Source organism: Aotus nancymaae, unplaced genomic scaffold (genome assembly GCF_030222135.1).
Source record: "Aotus nancymaae isolate 86718 unplaced genomic scaffold, 86718_ANA_hifiasm-v0.15.2.pri h1tg000053l, whole genome shotgun sequence".
NCBI lineage: Eukaryota > Metazoa > Chordata > Mammalia > Primates > Aotidae > Aotus > Aotus nancymaae.
The window spans coordinates 18,044,513-18,071,860 of NW_026988467.1; the positions used below are offsets into that span (position 1 = coordinate 18,044,513).

At 50.5% G+C, this 27,348-nt stretch overlaps 1 protein-coding gene across 3 annotated transcripts in view; it reads right to left on the reverse strand.

Annotated features, from left to right (window-relative positions):
* Positions 1 to 27,348, reverse strand: part of ECE1 (endothelin converting enzyme 1) — a 131,503-nt gene that overhangs the window by 15,598 nt on the left and 88,557 nt on the right. For all 3 annotated transcript variants that reach the window (XM_021668296.2, XM_064363415.1, XM_064363414.1), the window contains 8 exons: positions 27,196 to 27,261; positions 25,658 to 25,849; positions 17,451 to 17,593; positions 14,944 to 15,058; positions 7,371 to 7,481; positions 5,994 to 6,092; positions 5,406 to 5,483; positions 2,798 to 2,901 (listed from right to left, as the gene is read on the reverse strand). In XM_021668296.2, the coding sequence (XP_021523971.2) occupies positions 2,798 to 2,901; positions 5,406 to 5,483; positions 5,994 to 6,092; positions 7,371 to 7,481; positions 14,944 to 15,058; positions 17,451 to 17,593; positions 25,658 to 25,849; positions 27,196 to 27,261 (908 nt within the window). The remainder of the gene's footprint in view (positions 1 to 2,797; positions 2,902 to 5,405; positions 5,484 to 5,993; positions 6,093 to 7,370; positions 7,482 to 14,943; positions 15,059 to 17,450; positions 17,594 to 25,657; positions 25,850 to 27,195; positions 27,262 to 27,348) is intronic.

The window sequence follows — 27,348 nt, forward strand, 5'->3', positions numbered from 1 at the left end:
AGGAGGTTGAGGCAGAAGAATCACTGGAACCTGGGAGGCAGGGGTTGCAGTGAGTCGAGATTGCACCACTGCACTCCACCATGGGCGACCGAGCAAGACTGTATCAAAAAAAAAAAAAAAAAAAAAAAAAATCAATATAACCCACACAAATGAAAAAGCTTTTTGTGGGTCCAATAATTTTTAAGAGTGTAGAAGGATCCTGAGACCAGAAAAGGTTTTGAAAATAATGGTGAATAGTCACGGACTATTTGGGATTTCAATGACTTCTCTGGTGCAGAGGGGAAGGGTGAGTAGGGAGTGCAGTGAGATGGATATGACATTTCCACTAAGAGTCACTCTGCCTCCTCCAGGTGAGCCCCACAGCCATGGGAAGATTTTGAGAACTTTATTTTGAGATGAAGTTTCACTCTGTTGCCCAGGCTGGAGTGCAGTGGTGTGATCTCCGTTCACTGCAACCTCTGCCTCCTGGGTTCAAGTGATTCTCCTGTGTCAGCCTCCCAAGTAGCTGGGATTACAGGTGTGTACCATCATGCCTGACTAATTTTTATATTTTTAATAGAGACGGGGTTTCACCATGTTGGCCAGATTGGTCTTGAACTCCTGACCTCAGGTGATCTGCCTGCCTCAGCCTCTCAATACTGGGATTACAGATGTGGGCCACAGTGCCTGGTCAACAACTTTATTTATGTATATGTTTATTTTAGAGACAGCATCTTGCTCTGTAGCCCAGGCTGGAGTGCAGGGATGCATGTGGAGCTCACTGCAGCCTCAACCTCCTGGGCTCAAGCACACACTACCACACCCAGCTGATTTTTAAAATTTTTTGTAGAGACAGGGTTTTGCCATGTTGTCCATGCTGGTCTCAAACTCCTGGGCTCAAGAGATATTCCTGTCTAGGCTTCTCAAAGTGTTTGAATTATAGGCGTGAGCCACTGTACCCAGCTATATGGAGGAATTTAAAACATCCTATTTATATTCAAATAATCACACATACTTCAATGGGTAAGCGAGGAAATTTAAATTAAAAAATTCAAGCTAAGTTAAAAATACTTCAGATAAATTGGCAACGGGCCTATGCCATGTTCTGAAGGTAAAAGCCCACTTTCTTGTGCATTGGGAGGGGTGTGCTGGTTGGAGGCTGGAGATGAAGGAAATAGATTTTTAACCCCTATACTCCACCAGGGGGCACCAGAGGCAAAGAGAAGTTGATTGCACCCTTCCCTAAGATTCATCCCAAATGTTTGCACTAAGGAATGGAACAACCTTAGACTGAGGACTAGAACTGGGCTGACTACATCTAATTTTTTTGAGGAAACTTTTTTTTTTTTTTTTTGAGGCAGGGTCTCACTCTGTTGCCCAGGCAGTACAGTGGCACGATTTTGGCTCACTGCAGCCTCGACCTTCTGGCTTAAGAGATCCTCCCACCTCAGCCTCCCCAGTAGCTGGGACTACAGGTTCATGCCACGACGCCCAGCTAATTAAAAAAATTTTTTTTGTAAAGACCAGGTCTCCCTATGTTGCCCAGCCTGGTTTGGGCTCAAGCGATCTGCCCACCTCAGCCTCCCAAAGTCCTGGGAATGTGGGCATGAGCTACTGTGCTTGGTCTGAGGAGGCAGTAATAAAAAGGACACACCCCAGGTCTCATTCTAGGTAATCCTGATTTAAGTTCAGGAAGCTGTATTTTTTTTTTTTTTTTTTTTTTTTGAGACGGAGTCTCGCTCTGTCACTCAGACTGGAGTGCAGTGGCACAATCTTGGCTCACTGCAACCTCTGCCTCCCAGATTCAAGCGATTCTTGTGCCTCAGCCTCCTGAGTAGCTGGGACTACAGGTGTGCACCACCACACCCAGCTAATTTTTGTATTTTTAGTAGAGACGGAGTTTCACCATGTTGACCATGGCTGGTTTCAAACTCCTGGACTCAAGTGATCCACCTGCCTTGGCCTCCCAAAGTGCTGAGATTACAGGCATGAGCCGCCATGCCTGATGAGGAAGCTGTATCTTTGAAAAAGTTTCCCAGAGGACTCTGATGCGCAGTGAGCTTTGGGAAGCACAGTTGTGAGGCCCATTCAGAACCTTCCCTAGGCCTTTGTGGGCACCCTGTCCTGAGACCCCTGACTCGTGCTAGTGAGGAACTGTGGGAAAGCCACCCGTGCCGGGGCCTCCTTCGGGTCTGGCGCTCCCCAGAGGTCCTTACATTTGACTGCCATAAGGACCCAAGAACCAGCTCCTCCCATCCTACTCTTCGGATAATGAATGCCTAAGCATTGCTTTTTGTTTTCTTTTCTTTTCTTTTTTTTTTTTTGAGACAGAGTATTGCTCTATCGCCGAGGCTGGAGTGCAATGGCACAATCTTGGCTCACTGCAACCTCCACCTCCTGGGTTTAAGTGATTCTCGTGCCTCAGCCTCCCTAAATAGCTGGGATTAGAGGTGCATGCCACCATGCCCAGCTAATTTTTGTATTTTTAGTGGAGATGGGGTTTTGCCATGAAGTCTCCAAATCTCAAAGTAGTGGAGCGGGGACAGGGTGCCAGATCAGCTCAGCTCCAGAGGCCAGGCTCACCCTGCCAACAGGCTAGGCAGACTCAAGCCCATCCCAGCTCCTAGCGGGGCCACACTTCTTTTGCCCTTGGTTTCATCATCTGAAAAGTGGGATAACAGCGGCCTCCACTCTTCAGATGGCTTTCGTGATAGCTGATTGGGCTCACGGTAAGGGTGCAATGAAGGCCAGCTCGGCCCAGGGTTATGCCCACAGGTGGGGAGGTGGCACCTTTCCAGCAGGACCTGGGGGAACTCACTGATCTCTGTTGGGGGCTTTCCTGAGCTGGTCGGCAGTGACCCTCCATGAGAAGTTGAAAAACCGCATGGCGTTCTCAAAATAGAGGTCTGGAACTGCGGTGTACTGGAAAAGAGGAAGTGGAGTCACAATCACAATGTGCCCTCGGTGACAGGCATCTTCCAAGACAGGACGCCAAGCGCTGCTGTGGTTAAGAGGTTAATCTGCAGGCTGGAGACCGAATGCAGGGTTTGGGGCTGCAGGGTCAGCTCTTCTCTTGGCCTTCACCCTGGGGCACCAGATAGAATGCCAGCATTGCGGGATGTCCCCACAGCGGTGCCTGGGCCCAGGCATGAAATATCTCCCATGTTGTCCAATAGAACCGCCTGTGAGGATGGACGTTCTATGCTCTATGCCTGTGCTGTCCAGTATGCCAGACGCTTAAGCATTTTTTTTTTTTTTGAGACGGAGTCTTGCTCTGTTGCCCAGGCTGGAGTGCAATGGAGCGATCTTGGCTAGCTGCAACCTCCGCCTCCTGGGTTTAAGTGATTCTCGTGCCTCAGCCTCCCTGAGTAGCTGGTATTACAGGCACCCGCCACCACGCCTGGCTAATTTTTGTATTTTTAGTAGAGATGGGGTTTTGCCACGTTGGCCAGGCTGGTTTCGAACTCCTGACCTCAGGTGATCCGCCCGCCTTGGCCTCCCAAAGTGCTGGGATTACAGGTGTGAGCCACCACACCCGGCTGCTACTAAGCATTTCAAATGTAGAGTGTGGCTTTTAAATTTAATTTAAACTAATTTAAGTTTTAATTAGTTAAATAGCCACCTGTGGCTAGTGGCTACCATACTAGATCCAGTAAGTAAAGTGAAATCTATCTGAAATGTCAAGGGCATCACTGTACACCCTTCTCACTACTTGGCCCAGTCTTCCAGCTTTTCTTCTTCTTCTTTTTTTTTTTTTTGAGACAGGGTCTTGCTCTGTCGACCACACTGGAGTGCAATGGTGCAATCACAGCTTGCTGCAGCCTTGACTTCTTGAGCACAAGTGTGCCCATCTCAGCCTTTTAAGTAGCTGGGACTATAGGCACATGCCACCCTGCCCAGTTAACTTTTAACTTTTTTGTAGAGATGAGGTTTCACTATGTTGCCCGGGCTTGTCTTACACTCCTGGGCTCAAGCAGTCTCCCAACCTCGGCCACCCAAAGTGTTGGCATTACAGGCATGTGCCACTGCGCCTGGCTCAGCTCTTGACAGGTGCAAAATTCTCCCTGGCTCTGGTAAAATGCTGGAGCCTCAGGGACAGGAGTGGATCCGGGGCTCTGTCTGGGATGCCTCCAGGGGCCCAAGGATATTGCATCAGGACACCCTGGAGCATCTGAAATGACTCTCAAGGAAAAAGACTGCAGAATGAGTCTCGTGATCTCAGAAGGAGTTTGTATAGTTTTAGGTTCTAAATATAACCATGATAAGACGTTATTAGATTTTTAAATGCCTAAATTCAGGCTGCATGCGGTGGCTCATGCCTATAATCCCAGCACTTTGGGAGGCTGAGGCAGGTGGATCATTTGGGGTCAGGAGTTCAAGACCAGCCTGGCCAACATGGTGAACCCCCCCCCCGAGCCTCTACTGAAAATACAAAAATTAGCCGGGTGGTAGTGGCACGCGCCTGTAATCCCAGCTACTCGGAGGCTGAGGCAGGAGACTCGCTTGAACCTGGGAGGAAGAGGTTGCAGTGAGCTGAGATAGCACCACTATACTCCAGTCTGGGTGACAGAGTGAGACCCTGTCGCAAAAAAAATTTTTTTTTAGATGCCTGAATTCAAGTACTTCAATCAGAAGAAGATATAAAACTATCATTTGAGGCAGAAGCACAATCCACTTAACGAAGTGATTTGCCAAAAGTTCTAACGAGCAGGGATCTATCAACTACCCCTGCTGCCCAAACCAAGCTTAAAAACGCACATGGGTTTATGCTGCCTCTTTCCCATTAGCATTTTAAAGTCAAAATCAGAGGTCCGGGTTTCTGGGGAGATCGGGGAGGACCATGGGGACAGGAGGTAACTCTGGGAGGCACAACCAGGGAGGGAGGAGGTGGCGTGAGGGTTTTCCACTTCATGTTCCACCCCTGATGTCTGAGGGTCACCAATTCTCTCTGCACCTTCTGGGATCTGTTTCCTCCATCATCTCCCACACACCAAATGGAGCTGACCATTTCGAGGGGCGCACAGCACGTGTTCTGTACTGACTGGCGGGTGCTGCCTGATTGATGGTGGCTACGGGGAGGCAGGGCCTCTAGCTGACCCAGGAGCCGAATTAAGGAGCAGAAAAGGCTTCCTCATGCCTGACCCATCCTCAAACCCCATACCACATCATCCCTCTTTTTTTTTTGAGACAGGGGCTTGCTCTGTCGCCCACGCTGGAGTGTAGTTGCACAATCACAGCTTGCTGCAGCCTTGACTTCTTGAGCACAAGTGTTCTTCCCATCTCAGCCCCCCAAGTGGCTGGGACTATAGGCACTTATGTTTTGACAACCATGCTGCCTCTAGCACCCCATCTGGACCCAGCTCCGCCTCAGCCCTCTCCCAAGGGGGCATTTGGGAATGCAAGGGAGCATGGCAGCAGATACTCACATCGTTGAACACTTTGTCCAGCTCCTTGGGGTCCATGATGAAGTTGGGGTAACCTATCATGTTGTAGATGGCATCCACCTGCACAGGACAGACAGAGGAAGTGAGTGCCCGGCAACAGCGGCCAGGCCAGCCTCGCCTCCTTGGCTGCTGGGCTCACAGTCTGGGCCAAGGGGGACCAGGGCCAGGCCCTGTCTGCCTTGGGCTTTCATGCCTTTTTCTGGAAGGGTTTTCCCCTTGTCAAACTTCTACTTATCCTTTAGGTCTCTGTTTAAATGTCACTTTCCCAAGGGCAGTCTTCCCTGACTCCCACCCCATGAAAGATGCCAGATGCGTCCTGCCCCACAGGATGTGCTGCGTCTCCCTGCACCTTTCCCCCGTGCACTCAGTGAGGTTTGCCTTCTACAGACGTCCATGTGATCATGTGCTTGAGGCTGACCCCGAATCCTGCTAGGCCTAGACCACTCACCCCATGAAAGTGAGACGGCATCCGGGCTGTGCTCCTGGACAGAACTGGCCTCTCCTTCCCCGACCCTCCTCCGTCTATGCTGGATGCCGCAGCACCCCCTCCCAGCTCCTGGCCAGCCTTACCTTTTCCTTGGCTGATTTTCGGGTTTCCTCATCCATCCACTTCAGGGTGCTCAGGCTCTCCTCAAACGCCTTCTTGATCTCCAGGATAATCTCGGTGGCCTGAGGAGACACACATCACAGTAGTGAGGTCTGGTCACTGGTCTCCTCTAAAAGCAATGGGCACCCCATGCAGAAGAATGATGCAGGGCCAGAGATTCAACCCAATTTTCAAAGCATCAGGCTGGGGTGAGAAGGAGAGCCACAGCTGTGCTTTCTAAACCATGCTCCTAACATGAAAACCCGCAAGGCAGGACTGGCCTTCTACACACAGGGCTCCATGCTCCAATCAGCTTAGGACGAGCTTCAGGAAAGTTGGAAAAGTCTCTGCCGCGGGACTTTTTAGAGCCTTTAATGTGGTAATAGGTACTGCGATTCTTCCAGAGAGGGGAGAATACACAGCCTCTCCCAGACTTATTGGACCACACCATTCCTTTCTGATGGAACGAGCTTTAAAATCTTGAGTACTCATGTTCCGAGACGCAGCTTCAGGAGTGCATGCTCAGGCTGGAGATGGACAGGTGCTCTCGAGGGTGACAATGTCAAGAGCAGACAAGCTCGGAAACGGAAGGGTGAAGGTTCTAGAGAATGGGAAGGCAGAGCTGTGTAGCAACAAGAGCAGAGGGGCCGGCAGACCCCAACTCAGACCCGCCCAGCTGCTCACAGGCCGGTCACTGCAATGGATTTGAATTGGGGTTGGCTCACTGGCTGCTGATGACATCGACATAATGAATACTATTTGTCATTAAGATTGTAACAATAGAGTGACCGCTCCCATTGGCTGAACACTTCTTTTATGCCAGTGCCCAGTGTGTGGCATCTCATTTAATCTCTCTCTGCGGGAGGAACGGCCCCGCCGCCACATTACAGATGATGTAAGAACCATCCCAGGCCACCTGGCCAGCGGTGAAGCTGGGATCTGAAATTAGGCCTGGCTATTTCCACAGCACCCTGCCATGGTATTCCTCTGCCTGTCTAGAACAAACCTATCACCCACAGGATAAGAAAAATGTCACCCTCTGGGCCAAACTGCTCTGCCAACATTCTCTCTGGGTCCCTCACAGCCTTGGAGGTGGGGATGGTTGCCCCAGCCTGGAAGGCTGCTGTGAGGCTCACGGGAGCTTGTGCAGATTAAGGGGCTGGACTGAGTAGCTGCCGGCGTGAGAGACTCCCGTCACCCAGGGCTCTGGGAAGTGGGGCCTCTGCATTGAGGCTGTGGCCCCAGGACCCTCTGTCCCAGAGCAGGAAAGGCCCAAGGTGGGCCGGAGTGTGACTGGCAAGTCTGCGCAGGGCCACAGCAAGTGTGACCTCATGGCCTGTATCCACGGGGGAGGCACTTACTATGCTCTTGCTGTCCTCGGCGAAGGTCGCTTTGACGAACATGGGGCCCAACGCAAAGCCCAGGTTGTTTTCTGTGTCACTCACGCAAAACTTCCAGCGAGGAAGACAGGTCTGGAAAACACAAGTTGGGGTCGTACTGGGCCCCAGCCTTTCTGTTCCCAGCCGCTTTCTTTCCTGGAGGTATCACCACGTGGGGCCCACGCTTCGCTCTGGAAGTTCAGGGAGAGCTCTCCGACCCGGTAAAGTTATTTTAGTGACCAGACCAAGAGGCCACTGATACACCTCATTGCCACCCTGTGCCATTTCCTGAATGCCAGGCTCTGTGCTGGGACTTCACAAACAGTATCTCATTGAGCCATTCAATGATGCTCGGGGCTTATGAGGAGCCATTTGACAGGTGGGGAAACGCTCAGCATGGAGCAGCCTCTGGCCCAGAGTGCCCCTGAGAGTGACAAGTGTGGTTGGGACAAGAATTGAGATGTGCCTGACTCCACATCCCATGCTCCTACCTACCCCCTGCTCGTCCTGCCTCCAGCGGAGACCGGGAGTCCTGGGGGCAAAGAGCCATGGGGAGTAACGGTCTACCCTGAGCCACAGAAAAAGCTTCCCAGAGAGCCAGGGCTCCCATGCCATTGACAAGCTCCTCAAATGAGAACACTACAGCAACACTGCAGGAATTTCTTTTTTAAGGCAGGGTCTCGTTCTGTCACCTAGGCTGGAGTGCAGTGGTATGATCACAGCTCACTGCAGCCTCCACCGCCCAGGCTCAAGTGATCTTCCTACCTTAGCCTCCCAAGTAGCTGGGACTATAGGTGCATGCCACCATGCCTGGATACTTTTTTTCTGTTAAAAATTTTTTTTTTGTAGAGACATGGTTCCACTATGTTGCCGAGGCTGGTCTAGAACTCCTGGGCCCTGGGCCCAAGTGATTATCCTGCCTCAACCTCCCAGAGTGGGGACATTACAGGTGTGAGTCACCACGCCCAGCTCACCGTGGGACTGCAACGCCTTGATTCCTCCTTGTCTCACTTACCAGCCCCACAGTCCACACGACACCTCTGTGCGAACCAGAAACAGGCGTCTATGGGCTGCAACCCCCTGGGCATGGCCAGGGACACGTGCCCAGCTAGTGTCAGCCCGTTGCTCCTTGGCCAGGCATCCCTCTGTGGGCAGTGTATATGACCATGTGTGGTGGCCCTGCTCACATAAATCCCAAGTGTTACAGAGGAAGCAATGTCCTCTTAACCCCAAAGAACAGGTGGTGACAATCACCCATGCTCAGGGCAGCCGGATTCATAATAGCCCTAAACTGACACCAGCCCAAATGCCCATCAACAGGCAGGTGGATCAACAAAATTCAGTATTTTTATACCAACCAACCAACCAAAAACAAAACAGGGCCGGGCGCAGCGGCTCACACCTGTAATCCCAGCACTGTGGGTGGCCAAAGTGGGTGGATTACCCGAGGTCAGTGCAGCCTGGTCAACAAGGCGAAACCCCGTCTCTACTAAAAATACAAGAATTAGCCAGGTGTGGTGGTGGGCACCTGTAACCCCAGCTACTTGAGAGGCTGAGGCATGAGAATCACTTGGACCCTGGACGTGGAGGTTGCAGTGAGCCCAGACCGTGCTACTGCACTCCAGTCCAGGCGAGAGAGTGAGACTCCATCTCAGAACAAAACAAAACCAAAAACTCACTGAACTGTATACTTAAGGTATATTGCATATCTTATTGTATGTAAATTATGCCTTAGTTATAAACATTTCTTCTAGGAAAGAAAGAAGGAAGGAAGGGCCACTCTTCTTGTCTCTAAGTTTGGCCACCCAAGTTCTTTTTAGCTTTCCCAACTACATGTCCATTTGGATGCCTGCCCTCAGCCTCTCCCTCCCTCCTCTGCCTGCTCTCCCTCGGCTGAGAAGCCCAAAGCTGGACACACGGTCTGTGTCTGGCTGAGGCCAACCACACAGGAAGTCAGGACTAGGGGGACTCTAATTTGAGGCTCCATGGAGGCTCCAGGCTGTGAGAGCTGAATCATGGACAGACTCTTACGCATCATCTTCTCAGGTGATTCTCTGGATAAACCCTTTCATCACATGTGCCTTCATTCATTTATGCATCCAGTGTTCTCTGAGCATTCTGAGCAGTTCCCCTGCAACCTGACTGTGCTAGGTCTTTTTTATTTTTATTTTAGATGGAGTTTAGCTCTCGTTGCCCAGGCTGGAGTGCAATGGCGCCATCTCGGCTCACTGTAACTCCACCTCCTGGGTTCAAGCGATTCTCTTACCTCAGCCTCTCGAGTAGCTGGGATTACAGGCATGCACCACCCTGCCCAGCTAATTCTGTATTTTTAGTAGAGACGGGGTTTCTCCATGTTGGTCAGGCTGGTCTCAAACTCCCAACCTCAGGTGATCTGCCTGCCTTGGCCTCCCAAAGTGCTGGGATTACAGGCGTGAGCCACCGCGCCCAGCCTGTGCTAGGTCTTTGGAAACTAGAGATGAATCAACAGTGAGCCTTCATGCACTCCTGGGTCTCAACTGAAATGCCCAGAACATCCGGTGAGAGAGACGTGTGATAGCATATCCATAGCAGTCATTGCGGTGAAGTGAAGCAATGGAGTGAGTGCTTACTGTGTGCCGGACCCTACCGCATATACTGCTCACACTAACTACACCAGGCAGGTCTCTCTTTGTTTCTTTTCGCAGCTAAAAAACTGCGGAGGGCTGGGTGTGGTGGCTTACGCCTGTAATCCTAGCACTTCAGGAGGCTGAGGCAGGTGGATCACAAGGTCAGGAGTTTGAGACCAGTCTGGCAAATATGGTGAAACCTGCCTCTACTAAAAACACAAAAATTAGCTGGGCATGGTGGCGTGTACCTGTAGTCCCAGCTACTCGGGAGGCTGAAGCAGAATAATCCCTTGAACCAGGAGGTAGAGGTTGCAGTGAGCTGAGATAGTGCCACTGCACTCCAGCCTTGGTGACAGAGCGAGAGTCTGTCTCAAAAACAAACAAAACAAAATGACAGCACAGGGAGGTTAAATCACTTGGCCAAAGGGATCACCCAGGGAGTAAGTGCTTCAGGTGGATTTTTTTTTTTTTTTGAGATGGAGTCTCGCTCAGTCTTCCAGGCTGGAGTGCAGTGGTGCGATCTTAACCTCTGCTTCCAGGGTTCAGGTGATTCTTCTGCCTCAGCCTCCCACGTAGCTGGGATTACAGGTGCGTGTCGTCATACCTGACTATTTTTTGTAGTTCTAGTAGAGATGGGCTTTCAACATGTTGGCCAGGGTGGTCTCAAACTCCTAACCTCAGGTGATCCATCTGCCTTGGGCTCTGAAAAGTGCTGGGATTACAGGTGTGAGTCACCACGCCCAGACAGAGGTGGAATTTGAACTCAAAAAGTCCAGCTCCAATGTCTTCCTTGAAAGAGGCCACACTCTCTGCCTACAAGTCACGAAGTCCCTAGAAGTACTACAGGATGATGAGAAAAATCTCCAAAAGGAGCAAGGGTCAGATGGATCTGACCGGTCAGGAAGGCTGTACCTGGAGGTGATCTCTGACTCAAGTCTGGGAAGATAAGGAGCAGCCAGGCAGCCTCCTCCACCCTGAGCTGGCTGCATTTTTTTAAACGTCTTCCTCACTGTAATACAAGGACTCAGCAAGGGGTTCCTTCCTTCCTGCTGGAAGTCTTAAGTCACAAATGGGTGACAGCTGATGAGAAACAGCCACGTGCAGCACTTAAGCAGTCAGAACAGACTTCACAGGGACCCCTCATGTCATCCTAGGCAGCCCTGGGGTGTGCAGGGCAGGGATTTGTTACCCCTTTTTACAGATGGGAGATTGAGCCCCTGCCCCAATTAAGCAATTTGCCTAAGGTGTTGTTAGAAGAAACATTTCAAATTCGGATCTTCTGATCCCAAATTCCGTGCTGTTTCCTCACAGCAGGCTCCCTCCCTGCCAGGATGAACAAATGCACAGGACACACTGCTTCCCAGGTTCTATGCTTTTTCCCAAATGGAGGCCATACAGAAAGGTCCTGTGAGGTGAGGTCAGGAATGATCTCCAATTGCAGATTAAAAAAACTGAGGCTCAGAGAGGTATAAGGACTACCCAAGGTCACACAGCTAGGAGGTGGCTTTGAATTGGGCTGAATGCAAGCAGGAGGGACCTCGCCTGGGCCCAGACGCCATCAGAGTAGGGGAGTGGGGAGGGCTGGAGATTAAGAAAGAGGTGAGCAGCAGCCTTCACCCATCAGCCCTGGGGTAACCAGAGACCCCTGCTCAGAGCCTCCCAGCTCAGGGTTCCCACCTGCCCCTGCCTCTCCTGAGGCCTCCCTGTGCCCCACCTGCTCCAAGTGCCACATTCGAGCGAGCAACATCCTGTGCTTTGAACGTGGCCCAGGGAAGCTCACTCCATAACTGACTAATTATTTTTTTAAAAAGTGATGGGGTCTCTCTCTGTTGCCCAGGCTGGAGTGCGGTGGTGCAGTCAGTGACAGCTTGCTGCAGCCTTAAACTCCTGGGCTCAGGCAGTCCTCCCACTTCAGCCTCCACAGTAGCTGGGACCACAGTACAGGCATGCACCACTGTGCCTGGCTCGGAACTTTTTTATCTCGCAAATCTGAAACTCTATACTCATTAAACAATAATTCCTCATCCCTCTTCCCCCATCTCAGCCCCTGGTGACCACAGGGAAGTTTGATCTTAACTTTTGGTTTCTGAAGAAGAGAGGCTGACTGGTACAGAGCTCAGGGCTATGGAATCAGATGTGTCAGATCTGAGAGCCTCCTCTTCACTTATAAGCACCTTTGAACAAGTCCCTTTCCCTCACTGAGCCTTGGTTTCCTCATCTGTAACATGGACGATGATAATTGTTGTAGGAACATGGTTGAGTTAATACCTATAAAAGGTAGATATCCAATAATGATATCTTTGGTTATTATTATCATTATTATAAGTGAGGAGCTGAAAGTGCCTCAAAGTTGTAATAAGATCTGGGATCGCATTCAGGCTTGCTGCTTTTTTAAAATAAATAAATAAGTAAATATTTTAAAAAATAGAGGCAGGGTCTTGCTATGTTTTCCAGGCTGGGCTCAAGTGATCCACCTGTTTCAGCCTCCCAAAATGCTGAGATTACAGGCATGAGCCACTGCACCAGGCCCTTGCTACTTTCTTTCTGGGTGACTAAGAAAGTCCCTTCACTTCCCTGAGCCTCAGTTTCCTAATCCGTAACCCGGAAAGGCGAGAGCTGATGCGGGTGTATGTTCCACACACACAACCATCTCTGGAACCACCATCCTGGGTCCTGCTACCTCTCTCTCTGTAAAGTCCCCTGGAAGGCCAAGTTCTGCAGGGAACAGAATCCAGGCTTTGGCTATGGCAGATGGGCCAGTCCAAGGTAGATGCAGGAGGAGCAGGCAGGCGATTCGGCCGGGCAGGGCAGCCAGCCCACTGCTCCTCCTTGCCCTCCGCAGGGCAGCATGGCTCTCGTGGCCAAGGCCTGGTGGTGCCCTTGGAAGCTCCTCTGGTTAGAAATGGGGCTTGTTCCCAGCTACCCTCTTCCTCAGTCTCCTTCCTGTCAGAGGTAGGTTTGCATGGGGATGGGAGAGAGGACTGGCAGGATGCATTCCAGGGCTCGAAGCAGGAGCCCACACCCTGCCATTCTCCGCCAATCCTCATCTGGATTGGACTCTGGGAAGGGCTGCAGGGTTGGGGTCAGCTCTGCCTGCTCTCTGAGGAGGACTGCTGGGGCCTTGCTAGCTGCTGTCCTGGGTTAGGGAAGTGTCGCGGGGAGATCCCATAAGCGCCGAGGCAGGAGCAAAAGGTCTCAGCCTATTTCCATATAAATAATGAAGAAGAAAGTAACTAGAAATATAACCGTAGTAATTAGTTGTTCATACGTGATCTTAGTTATTCATATGTGATCTTAGTTATTCATAGATCTTAATTCTTTTACCAATGCTTCTCAGGTTGGAAGTGTGAACCTGGGGTGACACTGTGAAATGAATGACACTAAGGCAAGATGCTCTAAGCCCTCTGTCATGCCCGCATAAGGGCTGCTGGAAGGCGCCTTGGCTGTGCAGCAGCGCCAGCGCTGGGAAATCCGCTGTTTAGCCAGTTAAGGAAGAAGTCCAAAACAGCTTAGATGTCTCCTTCCCCGGAGGAGTTAGGAGAAAACTCCACTCCTCCAAGCTCTTGCAATAGGCCTGACGGCTGTCATGCAGTCCCACAGACACCCAGGGGCTTAACTGTCTCTATGTGATGCTGTGCTTCAGTGGTCACGTTCCATGTCCACTCTCATGTTCTGCTTCTGCACCTGGTTCCTTTCGTCTTAGAAAAGATAATCAGTAATAGTAATATAAATCTTAATGTTTTAGTTCTTTCTTGATAAGTATGAAAAAGGTGCTGATGCATTATGCTCCTTCCTCACTTCAGGTGCCAGAAATTCCTAGCCCCTACCTGAATGACACGTGATGTACTTGACCCTATCACTGCCACGCCCTGTCCACCCTTCCCCCAGTCTCTGACCACCAAGACCACGCCCTACCTACCCTGTCCCCAGATTTGCAACTCAATAAAGGTGAGAGCGTCCCGGCATTCGGGGCCACTGCTGGTCTCCGCGATTTGGGTAGCAGTGGACCCCCGGGCCCAAACTCTCTTTTCTCTATCTCCATGTCTTGCGTTTTTTATTTCTACAATTTCTCGTCTCAGCACCAGCCAGGAGGGGCTCACAGAACCCTGTAGGGCTGGACCCTACAGGGAAGGTGTGCCAGGTGAGCTTGGCATACCAGCCTCTACTGCTCTGTAGCTGGGCCTCTCCAGCTGCTCTCTGGGGCCGGGGCTTGAGGTATCTCAACAGCACATATGAGAACGGGTCAGTTCCTATCACCTCCCTCAGCTGGTGTGGGCTCTCGGGGTACAGAGCCCAGCTCACCTGTCTTAGTATTCCCGTACTGGCACGCGGTGTCAGGAGTGCAATGAGTAACCATTAGTCAGCTGTATGAGTAAGAGGGTGATAGTCCCTTCCTTGGGGAGAAGGTGGAAGTGGCTGTGGAACTTTCCACTGGGGCCGGTTCCCCTGTGGGAGGGCAGGGGCGGTCCCTGAAGCCTCTGGAAGAGTGGACCCTCGGGGTCATGGTGGGGCATTAAAGGCAGGTAGAGCCCACCTGGCCTGCGGTTTCCCAGACTACAAACTGGGAGGAAAATAGTAATAGTCAACGGTCTCGTGGTGCTTCCACAAGCCAGACGCTGTTCTGTGTTTTACGTTTCTGCGGAAGAAATCATACTATGGGGGCTCCCCTGTGCAAAGTGGGGATAATAACACTGCCCACTGCACAGGCATTGTGAGGATCACGTGAGTTGCTCAAGGAGAGCATTTATCATCACTACTGGCAACTACTTTTTGCTATAAGTTGGTTAAGTGGCTAGGACTCCTCCTTACCCTTTCCTTGGTATAATCACCTCCTTCTGGAAGCTTCTGCCCGCCCCCAGCTGGCCAAGGTCCCTTCCTGTGCTCCCACAGATGCCTTCGCATAAGCAGGCGCTCAGCCCATATTCAGGTATGCACAGTGGCAGGCTCACCTTCTTAGTGCCATACATGACTTCCATGAACTTCTCATCGGCATCCTGAAAGCGCTGGTCGAGGAAGGAGCTGGTTTTCCGCACCAGGTTCCATATCATGTAGTTGTTGAGCAGGCTGCAGGGAGAGAAGGCCAGATGGGCTCAGGGACACCTAGGCAGGGACCATCGCAGCCCTTCCCCCACTGGCTCCTACGGGGCTCTCAAACTCGGCTTGTGACCCCAGGCCCCTTCTAGCTTGCCCAGGTTTGGCAGGTTACTGCTCCCTAAGCTCGTGGAATATAAGCTCTTCAAGGGAAAAGCCTGGGTCTCCTACCATAGAAAATGCCTCAGTGTTTTTAACGCAATCACTTGTACACCACAGGTAGTCAATAAATGCTTGTGGCCTAGCTGCTCTGTGTCTGGAAGCTATGAAGCCCCAGCATGGAGACTCACCCCAGTGGTGTGTACCACAGGGCTGGGGTGGAGAGGTGACTACCATTTCTACAGCTTGGTGGTGCCACAGCCACAAGGCCAGAGAGGCTAAGAATAGGAGGGGCAGGAAAAGAAGCTCTGCCAGCCAGGCCAAGGTTTCCATGATGACAGCTCCCACTGCCCACCCCCAGAGCACAGGGAACCTATCTGTGGCTGTTGCCACTGTTGCCAAGAAGTCACCTTAGCACTGTAATGAACATCTAATCTCCAATCACAATCAACCAAAATGGCTGACAATGAGAAGGAGGAAGTGAAGAACTGTATTTGTACACGATGGAACACTATGCAACCATGAAAAATGATGTTTGCAGAGGTTTTGAGATGACTTGGGGGAAAATGCTCATATTAAAGGTCAAAGGGAAGGCTGGGCGTGGAGGCTCAAGCCTGTAATCCTAGCACTTTGGGAGGCCGAGGATCACAAGGTCAGGAGTTCAAGACCAGCCTGACCAACATGGTGAAACCCTGTCTCTACTAAAAATACAAAAATTAGCCAGGTGTGGTGGCGCATGCCTGTAAGCCCAGCTACTTGGGACGCTGAGGCAGGAGAATCATTTGAATCCGGGAGGCGGAGGTTGCAGTGAGCTGAGATTACGTCACTGTACTCCAGCCTGGGCGATAGAGCGAGACTCCATCTCAAAAAGAAAAGTCAAGGGAAAAGGAGACTATACATTTAGTCATGATGTTGGGAAAAAAGGACCACATATTAGAAAACCCATCTCTCCTGCCTCCCCCATGCTTTCTCTCTACATACGCGTGCACACACACACACCACAAGATCAGTAGGAGTCATTTAAAATTTTTTCAGGGTGTGGTGGGTGGCTCATGCCTGTAATATTAGCACTTTGAGAGGCCAAGGTGGGAGGGTTGCCTGAGCCCAGGAGTTTGAGACCAGCCTGGGCAACATAGTGAGACCCCATCTCATTAAAAACAAATGTTTTTAACAAGTTTGGGGAGTTATGAAAAAGATAAGTTAAATAAAATAAAATAAAATCTTTTCCTGTTTTTTTGGTAGTTTTCAATAACTTTAAAAATTGTAAGTATTGCCAGGCACGGTGGCTTACACCTGTAATCCCAGCACTTTGGGAGGCTGAGGTGGGCAGATCACTTGGGGTTAGGAGTTTGGGACTAACCTGGCCAACATAGTGAAACCCCATCTCTACTAAAAAATACCGAAATTAGCCAGGTGTGGTGGCAGGCATCTATAATCCCAGCTGTTTGGGAGGCTGAGGCAGGAGAATCATGTGAACCTGGGAGGCAGAGGTTGCAGTGAGCCAAGATTGCGCAACTGCCTTCCAGCCTGGGTGACAGAGCAAGACTATCTTAAAAAAAAAAAAAAAAAAAAAGAAAATCTTAAGTATTAACTAAAATAACAGCCAACATTTACTGAGTCCCCTTGCTGGGCACTGTATTAAATCACTTCATATGGATTGTTTCACTTGATTCTCACAACACCCCTAAAAGGTAGGTGCTAGGTTTTTTTTGTTTGTTTGAGACAGGGTTTTACTCTGTCTCCCAATCTGGAGTGCAATGGTGTAATCACAGCTTACTACAATCTCTGCCTCCTGAGCTCAAGCAATCCTTCCATTTCAGCCTCCCTCTCAAGTAGCTGGGACGACAGGCACGTGACACCATGTCTGGCTAATTTAAAAATTTTTTTGTAGAGACACCATCTCGCCATGTTGCACAGGCTGGTCTTGAACTCCAGGACTCAAGCAATCCTCCTGCTTCGGTCTCCCAAAATCCTTCAATTACGGGCATTTGTGCCTGGCCACAGGTGCTATTTATATCCCATTTTATGGAGGAGGAGAATGAACTTAAGAAAGGATAAGAAATCTGCCCAAGGCTACAAAGCTGGTAGTTGGAAAGGATCTGGGATTTGAACCTGTGCCCATAACCAGGATGTCCTGCTGCCTCTCATAAAAGCCCACCCCGGTCCCACTCTTCTGAGTCAGCTTGTCATCCCCACCCCTGCCCAGCCTACCCAAGAGGAGGACTGCCTGTGAGAGGCGTGCCCCAGGCCACCGGGGTCCCCTTACCATTTGTCGGTGTTGCTGATGAGCGTGGAGACCTGCTCAAGGTATTCTTTGTCATAGACCACAATAGGCTCGGATTCATTGATCTCCACAGGGTAGAAGATGGTGTTGAGAAAAGGCAACCAGTTGATGGCGGGTGCCAAGGTCTGCAAGGGAAAAGGACAATGTGACCTGTAAGGCTGCTTCTCCTCATAGCCCAGGTCTCCAAGACGGGCTGCTACAGGAAGCAGAGGGAAGAGCTTGGGCTTGGCGCTGTCTGACAGTGCACTGGGCAGAGAGTCAAAGGGAGGCCAGCAGACTTTGGCAGAGATGCTGTAGGTAGAATTCTAAGGAGTCCAACACCAACGTTTAACTTGAAATGGAACTAGGATGGAATGAGAAGATGCAGCAGCTGCCGCTACCATTCACCAAGCGTCTCCTGTGTGCCAGGAGCCGCGGCAAATGATTCATGCATATTATGCCAATTGGTCCTTGGGAGATCCAAGTAGTAGGTACTATTATCTCTGCTTTATCCGTGAAGAGACTGAGCTTCAGACAGGCCTGAAACAGTTGAGCATGCAGAATCTGCAGCCAAACCACCTGGGCTCATATTCTAGCTGTCTTACTTGCTAGTTGTGTAACCCTGGGTAAGTGAATGAACCCTTCCGGGCCTCAGTATCTTGTCTGAAAGATGGGAATCAGCATAACAGAATCCACTTCACTGGGTTATTTGTGAGGACTGAACGAGCTTACGCCATCTGTTCTATTCGACACTGGGTTCTGTAATCTCAGTGAGCTTCTACATGATTGGTAAATTCCGGATGACAGCAGCATGACGTGTGAGCTGCGTCGGTCCAAAGGTGATGTTTCTCAGGCATGAGATCAGTGTTAAGCGCATCGCTTGCCTCAAGAGACCACCAGGTAGGCTTCATGTGGGCAACGAGGCAGTTCTATTTAGCACTTGGGTGTAAGTGGGCCAAGTTCGAGAAAGGAGTTAGGTGAGGGGAGTAGGAAAGGGTATGGTTATATAGGTTGAGGCAATTGGTTAGTTAAAGGTGGTAATCTATTTTAGGGAGGGGAAGGGTGTCACGGGATGCATGGTCACAAGGGTAGGGGTGATCTATTACAAACAGGCATGGTCGTAAGGGTGGGGGTTATTGGTTGCAAGTAGAGGGGAGGGTGCGGTAAATTATACAGTTACAGGGGTGGGGGTTTTGAGAAACCTAATGACTGGGGGGAAATTTCACAAGGCTGAGCAGGAACAATGGTCAAATGTTGCAGGGGGAGAGCAATCAGTTGAGGCAGGAGCTAGTTGTTTCACTTCTCTTTATAGCCATCCAGTTACTCTAGACTTTCTGGTTCCCGGAGACCAGCTGGAGGTGTACGAGCAGGTCACCAAGGCTATAATGGCCAGGCTTGGACTTGGAGGCCTGACAATCGGGAAGGGTCAAACGCCAACCTTCAGCAAGAAAGGAAAAGTCCTCAGCTCAGCCAATGCACACAGGAGGCTGGTCAGGTCTCCTTGTTTTTTTTTTTGAGATGGAGTCTCACTCTGTCACCCAGGCAGAAGTGCGGTGGTGCCATCTCGGTTCACTGTAACCTATGCCTCCGGAGTTCAAGTGATTCTCCTCTTTCAGCCCCCCCGAGTAGCTGGGATTACAACAGGTGTCCACCACCATGCCTGGTTAATTTTTTATTTTTAGTAGAGGGTTTTGTCATGTTGGCCAGGTTGGTCTCGAACTCCTGACCTCAAGTGATCTGCCTGCCTTGGCCTCCCAAAGTGCTGGGATTACAGGCATGAGCCACCATGCCCAGCCTGGTCAGCTATATTTTAAGATGACCGAAAACCCCTTGAGCCTGGGGTTTACTCTCCTCAGAGAGGCTCTGCAACTCTCAGCTTCCAGCAGGTTGCACTTTCTCCAGGACCCCAAAGACACTTGCTCAGAGCTCCCTGTCTTATCTGTAGGGTCTTAGTGTCCACAGCTAGCACTTCCCAGCTGGCACGTTCCCCACGGCAGCCTCTGGCCATGCTGAGGTATTCCTCAAGGTTCCAATTGTTTTGTTAGAATTCTGATTACAAAGTTGCATAACTTAAAAAAAAAATTGTAGTACACTTTGGGAGACTGAGGCCAGTGGACTACCTGAGGTGAGGAGTTCGAGACCAGCTTGAACAACATGGTGAAACCCTGTCTCTACCAAAAATACAAAAATTAGCCAGGTATGGTGGTGCACACCTGTAGTCCCAGCTACTTGGGAGGCTGAGGCAGGAGAATCGCTTGAACCTGGGAGGCAAAGGTTGCAGTGAGCCAAGATCGCGCCACTGCACTCCAGCCTGGGCAACAGAGCGAACCTCTGTCTCGGAAAAAAAAAAAAAAAAAAAAAATTAGCTGGGCCTGGTGGTGCATGCCTGCAGTCCCAGCTACTCAGGAGGCTGAGGCAGGAGAATTGCCTGTACTGGGGAGGTGGAGGTTGCAGTGAGCCAAGATTGAGCCACTGCACTCCAGCCTGGGTGACAGAGTGAGACTCCATCTCAAAAAATATATATATTGTGGTAAAATACATGTAACAAAAAATTCACCATCTTCACCATGTTTAAGAGCACAGTTGAAGGCCAGGCACAGTAGCTCATGCCTGTAATCCCAGCACTTTGGGAGACTGAGGCGGGCAGATCACTTGAGCCCAGGAGTTCAAGACCAACCTGGGCAACATGGCAAGACACCATCTTTACAAGAAACATTTAGAAATTAGCTAGGCATGGGGGCCTGTGCCTGTAGTCCCAGGTGGGAGAATTGCTTGAGCCCAGAAGATCGAGGCTGCAGTGAGCTGAAATCACACCATTACACTTCAGCCTGGTTGACAGAGTGAAACCCTGACTCAAAAAAACAACAGCATCGTTCAGGGGCATTCAGTTCATTCACACGGTTGCACTATCATCACTACCACTATCCATTCACAGATTTTTTTTTTTATTATTTATTTATTTTTGAGAGAGAGTCTCACTCTGTCACTTAGGCTGGAGTGCAGTGGTGATGATCGTGGCTCACTGCAACCTCTGCCTCCCGGTTCAAGCGATTCTCCTATCTCAGCCTCCTGAATAGCTGGGACTATAGGCACACACCACCACCCTTGGCTAATTTTTTTTATTTTTATTTTTAGTAGAGACAGGGTGTCACCATATTAGTCAGGCTGGTCTCGAACTCCTGAGCTCTGGTGATCCACCCACCTTGGCCTCCCAAAGTGAGGGAATTACAGGCGTGAGCTACCATGCCTGGCCCCACAGATCTCATCTTGCAAATGTGAGACTCTACCCATTAGGGAATACCTTCCCACTGACCCCAGCCCCCACCCCTGGAAATGACCATTCTACTTTCTGTTTCTGTGAAGTTGCCTACTCTAAGTACCTCAAATAAGTAGAATCAGACAGTATTTGTCCTTTTGTGATTGGCTTATTTTGCTTAGCACAATATCCTCAAGTAAAGCTGTATAACTTTTGTTCTGCTCCTGTTCTATTTCCCGCACACGTACTGTTATTTTTAGTGTGTGATTTTACAGAACGCAAGGTTTTTTGGGACTACATATACTGTCACAGCAAAAATGCCTGTACATGTCAATCACTTAGATGGGTATGTCTGGTATTTAGCAAGCAATCCATCAATGTTGGCCGTTACAATCTTTGTACAGTAAAAATGCCTGTACGCGTCAATCACTTAGATGGGTATGTCTGGTATTTAGCGAGTCATCCACCAATGCTGGCCGTTACAACCTTTGCTTAAGATCTCCCATGTGTGTTCCTGGGCCTGTCCAATTCCAAATTCTCTTTTGTTTTCTTGAAAAAGGACAAAATGCAAGACAAAGCAGGTGAGAGACGCATCATATATGGCCTTCATATGGAAAAATCAATTAATAAAGTAAAATCGATCTGCGATGTAAGACCAATCTATAGCCTGCTGATAAATACCAATGACACCCTCTGTGAGAGAGGGGTAGCCGTGAACCCCCACTTAACAGATGCTGAATTTGCAGATGGGGTAAGGTGACTTTCCTGAGGTCACATAGTTAACTAGCCACTGTGGAGGTCTAAAACCCAGGTTTACTCAACTCTTTGGATTTAAAAAGGCAACTCAGCTGCTGGGGAACAAGGACCTCAAAGGACAGGTGAATTTGTAAGGAGGGTAAGTCCTGAAGGCAGTGGCATGGTGGTAAACAGTGAACGACTGTGCCGGGCACAGTGGCTCATGCCTGTAATCCCAGCACTTTGGGAGGCAGAGGCAGGAGAATCACCTGAGGCCAGGAGTTCAAGACTAGCCTGGCCAGCATGGTGAAACCCCATCTCTACCAAAAATAAAAAAAATCAGCCAGGTGTGGTGGTGCACGCCTGTAATCCCAGCAACTTGGGAGGCTGAGGCATGAGAAACACTTAAGCCCAGGAGGCGATGGTTGCAGTGAGCCAAGATCATGTCACTGTACTCCAGCTTGGGCAACGGGACAAAGCTCTGTCTCAAAGCAAAAACAAAAACAAAACAGTTAACAACCAGCTCTTAGTTTCTGGGTAACTCTTCCCACCATGACTGATGGCAAAATAACTGCGGAGCTGGGAAGAGATGTGCACAGCGGTCTCGGGGGCCAGGGGGCTCTAGTGTACCTCTGCCTGCGTGGCAGCTAGATGAGCTGGGTAGAGCCTGGGCTAAGAATGAGCAGACCTGGATCAGCGTCCTCAGGAGGAACCAGCTCTGGACCTCCAGCATTTTTCTGTTCTGTCTCTAAAATGGGGACAATAGCTTCCCCTCCCAGAGCTGATGGCTCTGTGTCTCTTGTACCTGCTTGACCAATAACCCTGAGTTTCCTTTCTCCCTACCTTGTCCTCTCTGCCCTCCTCCTGGCAGGAGGCCCTCAGGCAGGTAACCTCTGAGGCTAATCTTTAACATTTCTGTGACTACAAAAATTGAAGCTGCGGTTATGAGATCTTCAAATAGAGTTCCACCATTAGAGCCACCTGACTGCATGACCTGCTGGCAAATTGACAAGTGTACAAAATGTCGGTGTTTGCACAGTGAACGAGAGCTTCATAAACTGCAGGCAACTGAGACTCTCTGATCAAGGTACAGATATAAGACGGTGAGAAATCTCTGTGTATTCAACACAACCCTGTCCCTTTAGGAAAAGCAGGTGTTCTGTGCAGGGGAAGTTCCCATGACTCTGAGATAAGACATGCTGAATACCAGGATTTTCCCATTTTCCATCCTGGCTGCTTTAGTGACTCCTATCTTAAACACGTGTGCCGAGCTCCATCTCCATGGAGATGGCTGTCTTACTAACTAGGACATTCCACTTGTGACTCACACCCTCTGGGGCACACTGATGAGCTCCATTTTCCACACCTGCAGCCAAGGCATCCTGCGGGTCACAAACCAACCAATTCTAGTAGATCTGAAAGTGGGAGAGAAGAGAAGAATGCTTCTGAGCTTCATCTCAGCTGGAGAAATGGGGTAGAAAATGGGGCTCAGACCCAAACAGCCTTTGGTGTGAGGGTCCTAGAAAGGAAGGGGAAGGTCCTCAGGTCCCCAGAAGTAATGGAAGAGTGCCTGAGTTCAGACTCTGCTGGGAACTAGCCTGGAACCATTCTGTACCTCAGCAGGGCTAGACTAGAAGCACACTGTGAAGCCTAGAGTGCCTTTCTCTGAGTTTCCTGGAGCATGGGAAGAAAACCCCAGACTCCAGACACCAGGGAACAAGATATTCTCTGTCCCAGAGTAGAATGAATCAAACGATTTAGTGCTGGGGAATCTGGATGACATGCTAATAACAAACGAATAATAACAATAATTATGACTCTAATACGTTATGCTTATATTGTGTTATGCATACCAGTCTACTGAACAAAATCTCATCCTTTGCCTCAACTTATTCTCCTGCAACTCTAGCAGGCCAGACAGGAGATTCTTACTTAGAACACAGGCTTTAGGGGGCCAGGATTTCTTTTTTTTTTTTTTACTTTTAAAATTTTTTTTGAGATGGCGTCTAACTCTGTCACCCAGGCTGGAGTGCAGTGGTGCAATCTCAGCTCACTGCAACCTCTGCCTCCCAGGTTCAAGCAATTCTCCTGCCTCAGCCTCCCGAGTAGCTGGGACTACAGGTGTGCACCATCACACCCAGCAAATATTTGTATTTTTAGGAAAGATGGGGTTTTACCATGTTGGTCAGGCTGGTCTCGAACTCCTGACCTCAGGTGATCCACCTGCCTCGGCCTGCCAAAGTGCTGGGATTATAGGTGTGAGCCACTGTGCCTGGCCAGGACTTCTTTAAGAGTCAGATGTAACTTTTAAAATATGCATATTTGCCCATTTATTCTAGGAAACAGTCCATGGTTTTCAATCTGTCCTCAAAGGACTCTGACTTAAAGTTAAGAACCACAGCCCCTTGTGAGGCCAAGAGCCATGTCTCATTTGTGTTCTGGCACACAGCAAGGGTGAGTGAAGGAGCCAAACCCATTTTACAAAGAAGGAAGCCAAATTCACATTAGAATTTAATCAGAAATATCTGTAGAAACATAAGGAGAGAATCTCTATATTTCCTAAAGATCTTAGTTGAACCTTGGGTACTTAGAACACAGGAGCTGTTTGCCCAGGCGTGGTGGCTCATGCCTATAATCCCAGCACTTATAGTTCCAAGGGGCTTATAGTCCTTCTGACCCTAAGCCCAGGCTTGTGCTACTGCAAGCTGCTGCGTCTGCTAAACTCCTCCCACTCTGGCAGCTGTGCAGCTGGGAGGAAGAAAAGCCTTTCTTTCCTTGCTTGGAAGATGGGAGCAGAAGCTATGGTGATAGGACGCCTGGGGGGAACGTGGTGGCCATGCTGGGCTGATGTGCTCAAGGCTTCTGTGCCTTCTCCACTACTCCTGGCACAGACAGTTGGCATCATGGCCATGATAGCGGATTCAGGCTGAGAACCGGGCTGGAGCAAAGCAAATTATAATGTATAAACAACATCACCCTCAGCCTCCTGGCCTCAGAGCAGGAAAACAGTGCCAGATGGTATCCAACAGCAGCTGCCGAGCTCCATCCCGGCCTGCTCCACACCACTCAGCCTCAAGCCAGTTTCTGTGGGAGCTGAAGGGTAGCCAGCACCAGCAGGAGGCCAGGCTCCCCAACCCTGATCCCAGGCTCTTGCAATGGCCTATATCTCCGCCTGGGACACTCAGTCGGCCTGGAAATGCTCACCCATCGTTACACTCACCTTCTCTGACTTCTCCCCACCTCTGGCTCCCAGGGCCTGCTGCTTTTGCCCAAGGCACTCAGCAATGAGATAGGGTTGTTTCTAGCTGATGTCCCCCACTGGCCTGGAAGCACATAAAGTGCAAGGTCCCAAGGTGACCCATATACACCTGTCAAATACAGAAGGGAAAAGGGCAGGGACCTAGTGTTCTTTCTGAAAGTAGAAGGAATGGACAGGTAGAATTCAGCTGGTCAGAAATAAGGAGGAAGGGAGAAGACACTCTGGGGGAGCCCCAGTGTACAGGTGACACCCTGCCCGGCAGGGAAGCAAGGCCTAGCCAAGCATTCCTGGGTGATGTCAAGAAATGAGAAAACCAGTGTGGCCACTCTGCTGATCCCGCTGCAATACCAGCTGATGCTCTGGAAAGAAGGAACCAGCAGGCTATCTCCTCCCGACCCTCAAGGACCAAGCAGCCGTCAGAGGGAAGCCTTTGGCAGAGGCTGAGCCCTTGGACATCAGGCTTTTCTGACGGGTGACAGACTGCATTGCAGACCTAACGCTCTGTCGTACCGTGAGCCAATCTGAGTCAAATGTCCAGCTCCTCTACCACTTAGGAGCTTCCAGACCTTGATCTAGCTCAGAAAAGGGAAACGTAATGACAGAATCCACACCCCAGGTTCGACGTGCTTGGTGCTGGAGAGACTGGAAAGGAACCATCAATGTGAGCTGGTGTGGTCATGATCCCGAGTCTCGAAGTAAACACTGTTAATTACAGAGAAGCAGGCTGGTGTTGGCCAGGCGCTTATTTTGGAGTCACTTACTAGCTGTGTGCCCTTCAGCAGGTAACTTGACCTCTCTGAGCATCAGTTTTTCCACCTGTGGACTGGGCATAACCACCATCCTTCCTTTGTCACGTGGTTTCAAGGACTAGATGAAATGAGTATAAAAGCCCCCAACCCAGGGCCCTGTCTGAAGTGTGGTGGCCATCCCAGCCTCCCTAGCAGCTGGCGCTCAAGTTACCTGCAGCTCGGCTGCTGTCACTTTGTGGTAGATGAGCTCCTCGTCTCGGCGCTTCTCCTGTGGGATGGTGATGTTGGCCAGTGCCATCTCAAAGTCCAGGATCTGCTGCATCTGGGGCCGGATGGCATCCTCGTCCCCCCCGCCCAGCAGCTTCCCCAGCTGGACCATGTAGTTCAGGTATCCGGTCAGCACCTGCAGGGTCCACACCCCAAACTGTCAGTGGCTGCCCCCCCACTATCCACTGGACAAGGGTTAAGGGGGGCTTGGCCAGCCGAGTCCAGCACAGGGAGCCAGGTGTGGTGGCTCACGCCTATAATCCCAGCACTTTGGGAGGCCGAGGCGGGCGGATTGTCTGAGGTCAGGAGTTCAAGACCAGCCTGGACAACATGGCGAAACCCCGTCTCTACTAAAAATACAAAAATTAGCTGGGCATGGTGGCGCTGTAATCCCAGCTACTCGGGAGGCTGAGGCAGGAGAATTGCTTGAACCCAGGAGGAGGAGGTTGCAGTGAGTCGAGATTGTGCTACTGCACCCTAGCCTGGGCAATAGAGCAAGACTTCATCTCAAAAAAAAAAAAAAGACACCTGTGGGAGACACAGTGTTGAGAATGGTCTTGGGGCCACGTCTCTCCACTGGTTCCCTACAGTCCCCAGAAGAAATCCCAAAGTCTTGGCTGGTTCCACAGGTCCCCACGTGGGCTGGTCCCTGTTTTCCAGTGCTTGTCCGGGGCTGTCTTTCCATTATTAGAATGTACCTTTCCTGACCACCTTCTACCCCTGTGTTCCAGGATCTGAATTAGGTCCCCATGGTAGACTTTCTCAGCTCCCCCTTCCCTTAGTTAAATAATATCTGCCTCCCCTACCAAACCACAGGTCCCATGGGACGGAGGCTATGGTAGTCTTGTCTGCCACCATCTCCCCAGCATCAGGCACTCCGTGGGCGTTTGCTCAAGGACATTCGGGTGGAAGAATGAAAGGACAGATGAGTGAGTTCCGGGCGAGCTCGCCCCAAGGGCATCACAAGAGGTAGGTCAGGGCAGGGAGAGCCGTGGGCTTCGGAACACGTGGATCTGGATGTGACTCTCAGCCTCGTCATTTACTGACTATGTGACCTTGAGCAGATCACTTAGCACCTCTGAGCCCGATTCCCTCTTCTGTAAAAAGCAAGATAAAACTAATTCCTGTTTGACATATGAGGCAAATGAGGTTCAGAGAAGTTCAGTATCTGCAGGGCTATTGGGAGGGTTGCAGGTGACGTATAGAAGGCCTGGCACCCACAATGGTGGTGGCTGTTATTGCTGCCTCTCTCTAGAACCAGGACAAAAGATACCTGTCTCCTGCCCCTTGTGTCCACGATGCCTGAGTGACACAGCCAGCCTAGATAGTGTCCCTCCCTGCCAGGGTCTGCCCGTCACCCATCAGGTCACCAACACCCCTGGGCTCCCCTAGCTTCAGAGACATGCACAGGTGTGGGAGTGGGCCAGGCAGCAGGAAGGACCCTCCTGGGACGCAGGCTGGGGAGGGGAGAGGCACGCTCACCTTCTCGTTTTCAGTTTTGTTCAGGTAATAGTCTCTTGAGGGCAAGCCCAGGCCAGACTGGTCCACCTAGTGAGAGAGGCAGGCATGAGAGGGAATTTGTGCTACACACGTGTGTGTCCACTGCACAGCCTCCTGCTCTGGGAATGGCTGGCA